Source organism: Triticum dicoccoides, chromosome 5A (genome assembly GCF_002162155.2).
Source record: "Triticum dicoccoides isolate Atlit2015 ecotype Zavitan chromosome 5A, WEW_v2.0, whole genome shotgun sequence".
In the NCBI taxonomy this organism is placed as follows: domain Eukaryota; kingdom Viridiplantae; phylum Streptophyta; class Magnoliopsida; order Poales; family Poaceae; genus Triticum; species Triticum dicoccoides.
This window is the reverse complement of record NC_041388.1, coordinates 51,300,977-51,312,923: the sequence shown is the minus strand read 5'-3', so window position 1 is coordinate 51,312,923 and position 11,947 is coordinate 51,300,977. Positions and strand designations below refer to the sequence as shown.

Below are 11,947 nucleotides of genomic sequence, written 5' to 3'. Positions count from 1 at the left end.
GCGGCTCTACGTTGACTCTCTACTCTCGGCCGACTCTACACGCGGCTTCCACAGGTGGTGGCGACTGCTCATCGTCAGCATGTGTTTCTACCTCAACCTCTTCTGCCGTGTCCTTGTCTGCGCGTGAGATTGCACAGCTACGATGCCCACTTGGTGCCTGGGATTCTTCACCGACAGGTTTTGCAGTTTTCGTGGCTGACTCTTCTGGCACTGAGAACCACCATGTACTCATTCAGGTACATCCCCATGGATTCTTGATACTGGAGCATCTTTTCATATGACTTATGATTCTTCCACTTTGACCTCCTTTTGACCTGTTGAGTCTCCTGTTAGTGTTCTTACGGCTGATGGCACTTCTCTCCCTGTAGCTAGTCGAGGCACTCTTAGCACTTCTTCCTTTCATGTTCCCTCTATCGCTCATGTTCCTCGACTTACTATGCAGCTCATATTTGGTGGTCACATTGTTGACTCTAGTTGTAGGGTCATTCTCGACTTCGATTCGTGTTCTGTTCAGGATCATCGCACGGGTGCTTTGCTTGGTGCCGGCCCTCGATGCTCTAATGGTCTCTAGGAGCTTGATTGACTTCGTCTTCCCTTCGCTGCCACCGCCGCCAATCTCGTAGCCTCTGTTGCTACATCTACTAGCTCTTTTTAGCAGTGGCATCATCGCCTTGGCCATTTATGCGGTTCTCGTCTCTCATCTTTGGTTCATCGTGGTGTTCTGGTGTTCTGGGGTCTGTCTCCGGTAACGCTTCGTTGGATTGTCTGGGTTGTAGGCTTGGTAAGTAGATTCAGCTACCCTACCCTCACAGTGAGTCAGTGTCCGAGCGTCCTTTTGATCTCGTTCACTCTGATGTTTGGGGTCCAGCTCCCTTCGCTTCGAAAGGGGGTCATCGCTACTATATCATCTTTATAGACGATTTTTCTCGGTACACTTGGATCTATTTCATGTCTTCTCGCAGTGAGGTCTTATGTCCATATACAAAAAATTTGCTGCCATGGTTCATACACAGTTTTCCACTCCTATTCGTGTGTTTCGCGCAGATTCAGCTGGTGAGTATATCTCCCATGCGTTGCGAGGATTTCTTGTTGAGCAGGGTACTCTTACTCAGTTCTCTGGCCCTAATGCTCATGCTCAGAATGGTGTGGCTGAGCGCAAGCATCGTCATCTTCTTGAGACGGCGCGTGCAATGATGGTCGCCGCCTATCTTCCGCCTCACTTCTCCTCAAACTCATGGTGGATCAACAAGAGTGAGTTCAGATAGAAGTCATGTTGTGCTCTAGTATGAGCCTTTGCAAAGAGATCCGCCAATTGTAACTCTTGAAGGCATTTTTGTACTAAAGAGCAATAAACTGATCCTGCACACCAGCGCGCACAAAAGAAGCATGAACACCAATATACTTGGTGAGCTCATGCTTCGCAGGGTCATTCGCAATACTAACAACGCTTGTAATGTCAAACAAGAGCAGAGTAGGTGTAGTGATAGAAACGTAAGAAGCATCAATACGAGTGCGGGGACATGAGATTCAGCATTTTCCAAAAACAACCATTTGGTAATATGGCAGCATATGTAAGTATTTAGAAAAATAAATAGCACAAAGATTAAATGATAATTTTGATGAGAGAATTTTTTAGTTAAGATTTTTGCATATCTGTTGCCCCATTTTCATTGATGAAAGGCCTTGAGTAGTCCATTCACGTAAGAAGACCCTCCACCAAAAGCCCATGTACATGTAATCCTCCACTCAGAGCCCATATAAGATCCAACCTTAGAAAACCTAGACTAGGCTTTTCCAGCCCTTCTTATTCCCATGCTCTTTCTCCACTTCCTCTAGCTACCGAAGAAGTGCATAACATGAGATGCGCCTCTAGCCACCAAAGAAATGCAGAACATGAGATGCGCCTGTACCTTCTTGCTTGTTGACAACTTGCATCCCCATCTTCCCGTGTGCCTGAATCTTCTTCCTCACCGCAGGCTGCAATCCCCATATTTCTAGAGCTTCTTCCTCACCGGCAACCACCTTCCCATCTTCCACTCTGCCTGTCTCTTCTTCCCCACCAGTGGCTAACGTTCCCATCTTCCCCCCATGCCATATTTGTCCAGTATCCCTGATGTACCCCCTTTTTCTTTTATTTCTTTTATAAACCCAAAAGGAAAGAGATATTGCTGGATACATGTCGTGTCCACGCGTATTGCTGTGTCCCGTCGTTACTAGGACAACTATTCGGCTATATCAGTCGTGTCCATGCTTTTTAGACAAAAACACCAAATTCCCAAAGTAACCACTGTAACCACGTCACCTCTGCCATCAAAGGAGCTAGAGCTCACCACTCTGCCTCTACACTCGAATGGGAAACTGTAGTATGTTTCTTCATCTTCAAGGCAGTGAAAGAACCACCAAGAAAAACACTAGCCGAGGGTGACTAGTCCATGTAGCATCTGAATAGGCCTGAAGCTGTAATGAACTTCAGCAGGGAAAGAACATACGGTGAGAGATCGTGCCACGAAGATATCGGAGAACAAGGAGGTGACTAGTGAAGTGGGAGCAGAGACAAACAGACTCAAAAGTATGGACATGATAGGAGATATCCGGATGAGTGACAACTTGGACACTACTCCCGACAAGACAGTGACAATGCGTCAGATCAAACAAGAGTCACCATCAGAAGCACGGAGGTGAACATTGAGCTCCATGGGGTCTCAACAGTGCGCTCACCAGTAACAACAGCATGAGCAAGGAGATCCTGAATATATTTTTCTTTGGAAATGAAGAAGCGAGGTAGAAGAAACCTCAATTTGAAGAAAGTAGCGAAGTGGGTGAAGATAAGAATGAGAAACTGCTCACATGCCTTCACAAAGGCAATGTATTCAGGGTTGTCGCTAGTGATGACCATGTCATCAACATCAACATATAGAAGAGGAGTCCGACCACGAGCAGAGAGGCGGACAAACGACGCATGATCATGAGCACTTACCGGAAAACCAGCAACAATTACCACAGAGGCGAAACGCTCAAACTAGACACGAGGGGCTTGCTTAAGGCCATAGAGAGAGCGATGAAGGTGGCAGACCATGACATCATCAAGAACAAAATATCCAAGTGGTGGCTGCGTGTAAATCTCCTTACAGAATTCACCATTAAGAAAGGCATTCTTAACATCAAGCTGAGGCCACAACAAGAATTGTGCCAACAGTGGTCATATGGGCCACATGAGCAAAAGTCTCATCATAATGACGATCATGATCCTGCTGAAAGCCACATGCCACAAGACGAGCTTTGTACAAGTGATGGGACGAACACAAAGAAAGAGAAACAAGATCCCATATGCTGGTGTGCTCAAGAGCAGGAATCTCCTATGCCATCGCAAGCTGCCATTTGGGATGAACAACTGTATCATGATAAGAAGTTGGCTCAAGGACAACAACGTTAGTGAAACCATTGGGTCAACAGGCAGATGGGGGTGATGGCGTAAGGCATAAGTAGGCTGAGACGGAAGAGGGTACATCAGAAGTAGATGGCTCATGAGTATAATAGTGAGGAAAAAGGGAAGAATACGAGCACGCACCATCGTATAGGCTCAAGTGATAGAGATGGTGAAGCCACAAGGGATGAAGGTGCGGAATCATGTGACAGGTGAGGTGAGGAAACCCTAGGAGATGGCAGCGTCCGATCTGCAACAGTCGGAGAAGCATGAACAATGGGATGGGTGGACAAGGGCTCAACATGAGTGATAGAGGTGTGTCGGGAAAAGTGAGGAAAGATATATCCTCCATTGAAAAGGTCGAGGAAGATGGACGTGGGTAGGAGGGATAAGACTCATCAAAAGTCACATCTTAGAAATACGCATTCGACGACCGACAATGATAGCCCTTATGCTCATCATTGTATCATAGACTGAATGGTTAGTTTGGTGCGTTCATTGGGGGCAAGAAGAACATAGCAAAGACAACCAAACAAAATAAGTGTCAAATAATCAGGAGAGCGATCAAAAGGACCCTCGAAAGGAATGCCGCCCTATAGAGCAGAGCATGTTGAATGTTGCTGAGATAGCTGGAACTGGAGGGAACCTTAGCCCAAAAGTGGGGCAAAAGAGAGGTGGCGATCATCAACGCACGAGTCGTCTCAAGAAGGCGACGATGCTTGTGCTCAGCCACACCATTACGATCATGAGCACCAGGACAAGAGAACTGAGCAAGAGTACCCTGCTCAGCAAGGACTCCACGCAACATCTTGGAGATATACTCTCCAGAAAAATCAGCCGGAACACACAAATAGGCGTAGAGAATTGAGTGTGAACCATGACAACAAAACGCTTATATATAGATAGATAAGAAGGCATAAAATATATCTAGGTGTGTCGAGATCCAGGTGTGTCGAGAGAAATCCCTATATATGATGGCCCCTTTTGAGGCAAAGGGAGCTGGACCCTATACATCGGAGTGAACATGGTCGAAAGGACCCTGAAACAGAGTCCCGCTATGAGGATAAGGTAACTGGACTTGGTTACCAAGTCGGCAACCCTCATAGTCTAAAGACACACTGTTGGAGACGGACCCAAGAAGACCATGTGGAACTAAGGATGAGAGACGAGAGCCACACAAGTGACCACCGTGATGATGCCACTATTGATAACAATGGGTAGACAAGGCAACATAGGCGGAGAGACTGGCGACAACAGAGATTGGGGATTGGAGGAGAGACGGTGGCCAGTGGAGGGCGACAACAACTAGACAGTGGCCAGAGGCAGAAGCGTCGGGAGTAGCGCAACCGTTGAAGAGGAGGAAGTGGTGACACAAGATGGGTTCAAGCACAAGTTGCATGTGCTGATTTTTTTTGGGTCTCTAATACCATGTCAGGAAATATGCCACTTATATTTCCAGGTGGCCATAGGCTAGTATATATACGCATATATGTGTAGTACAATATGCAGAAAGCCCCTTATAGAATGGAAAAAATACAAAGTATACACAGCTAAATATATATAACCCTTAACAGTTCATAGGCATTACCCCCTTTTGATTCAGTTACAATGTGTTTTTATGAAGGAAGAAAGTGACCACATGTGGAGGTACACTAGTTGTCCTTGATGTGCTGGGTTCAAGGGAAAAAAATAGTGTGGTATACAAAATAGCGTTGTCCTTTAAATTATGCTATTAGCGAGACATTGTACACTGATTTATTTAGCGAGACAATTCTCTACACGCTATAGCATGCTATTTTTTTCAGTGGTTGGGTTAGGTTGATTAGGTGGAATAGAAGGGTTGAGGTGCCACAAAATGTAGTAACTTAACACAAGAATACGCATTGTTGTATTAACGAGCTTCATGAGCTACTCGTGAAACTCGTTATGTCACTTGTTAAGCTTAACAGGCTAAAACCAGTGATTGGTTCTGTTCATTAAGAAGCGAGCTATGAGCTTCACGAGTCGATCTATCGAGCATCCATTAAGCTCGCAAGCTACGAGCTTTTGGTCTACCCCTAGTTTGGATGGCCATCATGGCACCAAGGGGGTTGCTGGGATCAGCGTCATGCCACGAGGGTGTTCAGAGGTATCATCTACTTGCCAAGGTCCATTGGGTGTGATCGGTGGTTGTCACTGATGGTCTCCGGGGTTGGAGGCTGGGGCGCTGGTGAATGCCTTGCATGATCATGTTCATGTTGATGACGACGTCCATAGACGCGATTCTTCTCCTTGAAGGCACCGCTCCATTTATTTCTCCTTCAAACTGCTCGTATCATGTACCACCCGGCCTCTCACTAGGTGTGCACCTTGGTGTCCCGCTGGGCGATGCGTGTCGAGGCACTCTAGGAAGATTTACGGTCATCGTCAGGATCAAGCAAGCACCTTTTGTTCATGTGCTTAGCTTAGCTTTGCTTAGTTCCGGTTTACTGGTCTCCTGTTTGGCCTTATTTGTGCTTCTCTTGTATAGGTGGAATCATCACCAGGGTTGGTGTGTGTGTGTGTGTGTGTGTGTGTTACCTTTGTGTGATGCTTGGTTGGGCGCTTTATCTATAAACCGGGGCAAAAGCTGTTTTCAGTAATACTGACATTATCAGAGGCTAATTTGCACACTTGTGCAGAACTTATGAAACGCGATGTTAGGACAAAATCACAGTTGTAATCCACATATTTTAGTGTACCAATCTGACATTTTTAAGCTGACGAGTATATTGTAGTCTACCGCTGTTAGACTGTTTTGGTGAGTTTCTACAAACAATCCTTTAAGTGTCATGTTTCCTACTCTTTTCAGGTCAGGAAGCAGCAGTTCAGGAGCTTGCTGACTCAATTTTTGCAAGACGCATTGCCAGTACCATTGAGCAGAAACAGGTAACTGATTGACATCCATTTCTCACTGCTACAGACTTTGTGCGGTGAATTTGACAGACATATGTTCTAGATTTTTGCTAGAAGTCATCTTGTATACAATAGGGCCGTGTAGCATATTTGGCAAGGCTATAGGTTAGATCAGCTGTTTACATAAACGTTCCTATGATGTTCTTTCTGATGTTTCCAGTTGGTTTCCTAGGTTTTGTTTCATGATTTACAAAATATATAACTCTGTAATCATTGACTTCAGTGCCATATGTTCCTATAACTCTTGTGTATGTGGCATATATATATTAAAATCCAATTAATAACCACTCTCATTTCTAATCTGGCCTCTTATGTTTTATTGTAGGTGAAAATTGAGTCTGAATTTCTAGGGGAGCATGGGGAGCAAGAAACTGAATATTCAACATATCATCAGAGGTTGAACTATTATGACGATGACGATGACAACAAAAGAGTTAAAAAGGCCAAGCATATATTCAGAGACGATAGAGGAGCCTCAAGTAGTCATGCTGTGAATCAACCTACTCCGTGGTTAAGTGGCGGTGTTGGGTCAGCTGGTGATGGTTATTTGAAGGAAGAAGATTATGAAATGACATCGGGCCCTCGTGCAAATGTCCGTGGTGACCTTGCCAAGCCTCCCTTCTTCCTCTATGGAAATGTTGTTAACATCACCAAAGATGCGTGGTCTGAAATATCGGGTTTCTTGTCGGGTGTGCAGCCCGAGTTTATAAATAGTCAGCTTTTCTCAGCTTTGATGCGAAGGGAAGGTTACCTTCATAACCTTCCAACAGAGAGAAGGCATGTTGTGGTTCCGAAGTCACCAATGACAATTGAGGATGCAGTGCCTTCCGCAAGACATTACTGGCCCACATGGGATACCAGAAAACATATTGGTAGTGTTACTTCAGAGGTGGCAGGAATTGAACAACTTTGTGAGATGTTGGGAAAGACCATAAAAGATTCACGAGGATTTCTTTCAGAAGAAAAACGAGCGCAGATCTTGCACCAATGCAAGATGGCAAATCTTATCTGGATTGGTCAAGACTGGCTAGGCCCTCTGCAGCCAAATCAAATGGAGCGGATATTAGGTTACCCATCAAACCATACAAATCTGTTTGGTCTAAACCCACCGGACAGGATTGGTGCTATGAAATACGCTTTTCAAACGGACACCATTGCTTATCTTTTGTCAGTTCTAAAAGACATCTATCCAGATGGTTTGAGGGTACTATCCATCTATAGTGGAGTTGGGGGTGCAGAAATTGCGCTGCATCGTCTCGGTATTCCACTAAAGTGTGTAGTGTCTGTTGAAGAGTCTGATGTGAACAGGAAAATTCTGAAAAGATGGTGGGCAAAAACAGAGCAGAGCGGAGTTCTGAGACAACTAAATGGCATATGGAAGCTAAAGACCGATGCACTTGAGGACCTATTTAAGGAATTTGGTGGCTTTGACTTAGTTGTTGGCGGAAATTACAGTTCATATAGAGGTGGGACGACAGTAAATGCAACTATGGGGATGGACTCCGGTAAATACTTTGAGTACGTTCGTGTTCTTCAAAGAGTGAGAAGTATGCAGCACTTCTTTAAGTAGTTGTTGCCTGACATAATCATGTCCTTCACCATCTATCTTCAACAAGGGATGGCGCAGCGTTATGAGACATGTAAATGGTAGGATGAAGACGTACGCTCTGTTGACAGCTAGAGAACTTTGTGCTGTCTCTTTATCCAGCTAGAGAACTTTCTACTGTCTCTTTATCACTGCATGATGAGTTCAACTATCCTTCTGCTCCTGATTAATTAGCTGCATATTACTGTAACTATTAATCGGTGCACGCGAGTTATCCTTCTTGCTTGGTTGGTTAGTTTGGTCATGTTGCTGCCGTTCGTGGTCATAGTTCTCTGTGCTGTTTTAAGTTTGTGTGTTGATGATTGGCTGAAGTAGAGGCAGCAGTACATGCAGGTTGCTGATTTGCATATGAGCTAGTGATTTGTGTGAAAACATCCATGTGCACTTTACAGGTATATGATTTTCCCTTAAGTCTAGGAATGTTTAGCTGCCTACACGTTATGCTGCTTCAAACAATGGCATGTGCAGATTTGTGTGCCATGCTGTACGGTAGTTTCTTCATGGCCAAGATGGAAATGTCAGATCAGTTTGAGTTAGGTTTCTTGAGTCAAATGGTGTGTGACTTGTATGTCTGCGTGCTAATGAAACAGTCAGTTTGATCATAACCAAGAATCAGAAGCTTGGCTGATTTGCTGGGATATGGACGACACGAGACAGCAGTTATACCTACTCCAAGTTCGATCAGCTTGCTGGTTCTGAAGATTTGTCAACGTATTCAGTTTGTACTAGACAGAAAATTTTGAAGTATCCAAGAGAAGGATGTGCTGACTATATAAACTAGATGATGCCCTGCACGTTGTTGCAGGAATATTTCGCAATATTTCAATGAGGTTTTAGTTATATGGAACATGAATATTTAAAATAATAGTTTTTGAAAGTGCATAAGAATTAAATGTAAATAGCATGCATGTTTGCATGTTGAAGTTGATTTTTAATATGTATAGTTGCATGTTAAGGTGGACCTTCTTCTATGCATGTTGAATGATGAGGTGGCATGCTTGCATATTAAGAGAAATATGTTAGCGAGGGCTAAAGGCAACGAGAGGCAAGTGCTAATTGTGGTCGTATCAATGTGGGTACACCTGGTAGTAGCCACACCTTCCTGTTTTGGATACAAGGTGACACCCACCTGCAAGTGAATGTGTACTCTTTTATTCACCTGAATACGGTCTTATCCAATGCAAATCTACATTAAGAACTAACACATTCCACACAATCCAATTCTTTCAGAGAATAATTGGAATCAGACATGCAATTCAATACTTAGAAAGCAGTGTTAACTATCGTCAGTTCAAAAGCTTTATTATTTCACGAGTTGGTAAACAGAACATTCAGGCGGTTAAGCTGCTAAATAACCATGGTACCACCTATATCATAACCCTTTTCCTCATGTGCTCAACTTGGGTACAGGAGTGTAATACCCCACAATTGGAATCATATTACCATAGCCAAAATAATCACACCCTTTGGCCTCATCACACACCTTGTTTGCACGCCCTGATTGTACTTGGATTGAGAACACGCCAGCAGATGTGGTTACAACAATGATGTTTGCTCCCTCGGCAAAGCCCACCACATGGACTTCTTCCACCGGAGCGCCGTTTAGGGACAAACTTCCCAAGTAGATGATCCGGTCCGGTACCCATCGGGCATCGGCCTCTCTTGACCACAACTGCAGATGCGGATTCAATTCTTCGACGAGTCCCAGTCCACCGTTCTCCGCCAGCATGAGGTTGCAATCAAATATATCCTTAATGCTGCAGGAGTATGGTACGTCGAACCAAATCAGCCTGTGCCTTGCCAAGTCATACTCCAGGACCAACCCACCATCGGACAAGAAGTAGAGCAGAGACTTCCCAACAAGCACACTCGAATAATATGTGAAGGACATGTAACACTCGCCATGCATCAAGGTCGGCTCGCCCCAGGCGCCAGTGTCCGACGAGTATACGCACGCCGACGTGACATACTCCTGCTCGACGGCGCCTTCGCGTATTTCTTCGTCGTCGACGGAGAAGACGAAGACCACGCAAAAGGGACCTCCGTGGCAGTGGCAGTGGTCGCAGCCATCCGCTGTGCAGAACACGGCGGCGGTTGTGCGGCCACTCTGGAATGCTGCGGGCACCGGTATGCGCTGCTGGGCACCTGTGATTGGCTCCCACATGAGGAGTTCCTTGGTGTACGGGCACTTGGGGTTGGACAGGAAGAGGGCGCGGCCGTGGCGGCAGTCGACGGCCTGCCAGAGCCGGCGGTGGGGAACGGCGAGGGAGAATGGCGATGCGGTGGAGGGGATGAAATCGGGCATGTCCTTGTAGTCGTGGAGATACCCGAGCACCGGGGGTGCGCGGTGGAAATCGTGGAGGAGGCGGCGGAACCCACGGCGGGAGACGACCTCGCTCCAGGACTTGCAGACGAGGGAGGCACGGAGGAGGCTAGCCGGGTCGTCGGGCGGGATGCGGACGAGGATCTCTTCTACAAGCTCGTCCGGGAATGTTGGCGGCGGTCCTGGTGCCATGGCGGCCGCTAGTTTACTTTTCTTTTCTGGAGGTGCCATGGTGAGCACTTTTTTGGACGACGCAGAGGCTGACTTCTTATCGATCCACCGTCGTGCAAAGCTAAGCCTTGTCTAACCCTAGCTAGTCTGCTCCCAATCGATATTCTGTGATGATAGCTGCCGCCAATACACATGGAGTATATATAAGTAATATATACCTAGGAATAGACGACTACAGTAGTAAGTTACCGACTTGGCTTCTACTTTCGCCTGGGGAATTCAATCGAGCGAACGATTCTGTTCGCTGCCAGAAGCCCCCAGCGCGTTATTCGCAAAAAAAAAAGAGAGATATTCGCAAGAAAAAAAACCCAGTGCGAACACACAAACTCTCACCATCTCAAAACGTGACCCAATTGGGCCGAGAAAGGACCAATTTCCTGGAGTGCAGAGTTTCGTTGCCCAGGCTCATCAGCACCCGTTCAGGAAAAAAATCACAAAAAATAAAAAAAAACATTTTTTTGCATGGTAGAAAATTTATTGCTTGAGGTCCGTTCCAATTTTCAGGTTATTTGCACATTTGAGTAGCTCTCAGGAAAAAAGATAAATCGGGTAAGAACAGTGCATGAACAATAACTTTTTTATAGACCTTGAATTTGTCTTTTTTTCTGAGAGCTGCTCAGATATCAAATGATTTGGAAATTGAAGCGGACCTCACGCATCAAATTATGTACCATGCAAAAATAATTGTAAATTTTTTGAAATTTTCCAGTATTTATTTTGATTTTTTTGAGCGCGGATGCAAATGAGCCTGGGTTCAGAAGTGGATTATCGCAATTTCCTGTGGTTACTACCAAAGGCTAAAAAATTTATATTAGACCTGACATTGAATAGTTATATATAAAGACACAATTAAGCGAATTTCCATGTAATATAAAATAAAACCGCCATCATGTACAAACGAATCAGATAAAAAATGGCTTGAAGAGAAAAAACGATGTTTGTAACTAAAAATGCCATAGTGATAATTTTATGCAAGATTTTTTTTTAAATATATGTTTTAACGTAAGTTCTTTGAAATTTGCGATGCGAGTATTGACAAACTCCTAAAAAGGAATTATGACAAATTTGTGATCATTTTGCTGTGCGACTATTTAGAAACTCCCCAAACTCTGTCATGGCAAATTATATTTGAACCATGGCAAAATTTCTTTCTTTTCGACAACGGCAAAATTCTTTTTTAGTACCATGGCAAGTGGGAAATGCCATTTTTTAACAATGGGAAAATTACTTCATGGAACATGAAAATATTTTTTTTGGTCCATGGCAAATTTACTTCAAGTGCCATGGCAATTTATTTTTTCTTTCAAATCATGGCAAAAATGTACTAAATGGAATATGGCAATTTCTTTCTTTATATCATGGCAAAATTACTTCGTGGGTGATGGAAATTTACTTTAGAAACCCTTTTTGTTTGCTATTGAAAGATCGT

General features: G+C 44.6%; 2 protein-coding genes across 2 annotated transcripts in view; one reads left to right on the top strand and one right to left on the bottom strand.

Moving 5' to 3' along the window:
- Nucleotides 1–8,811, top strand: part of LOC119299194 (probable inactive DNA (cytosine-5)-methyltransferase DRM3) — a 16,402-nt gene extending 7,591 nt beyond the window's left edge. Inside the window, exons 9-10 of the mRNA XM_037576454.1 lie at nt 6,255–6,331; nt 6,684–8,811. Of these exons, the coding sequence (XP_037432351.1) occupies nt 6,255–6,331; nt 6,684–7,928 (1,322 nt within the window). The 3' untranslated portion in view covers nt 7,929–8,811. The remainder of the gene's footprint in view (nt 1–6,254; nt 6,332–6,683) is intronic.
- Nucleotides 8,812–9,351: 540 nt separating this feature from the next.
- On the bottom strand, nt 9,352–10,518 carry LOC119299170. The gene has a single exon (XM_037576425.1). The coding sequence runs from the start codon at nt 10,516–10,518 to the stop codon at nt 9,352–9,354; it is 1,167 nt and encodes a 388-aa protein (XP_037432322.1).
- Nucleotides 10,519–11,947: the final 1,429 nt, after the last annotated feature.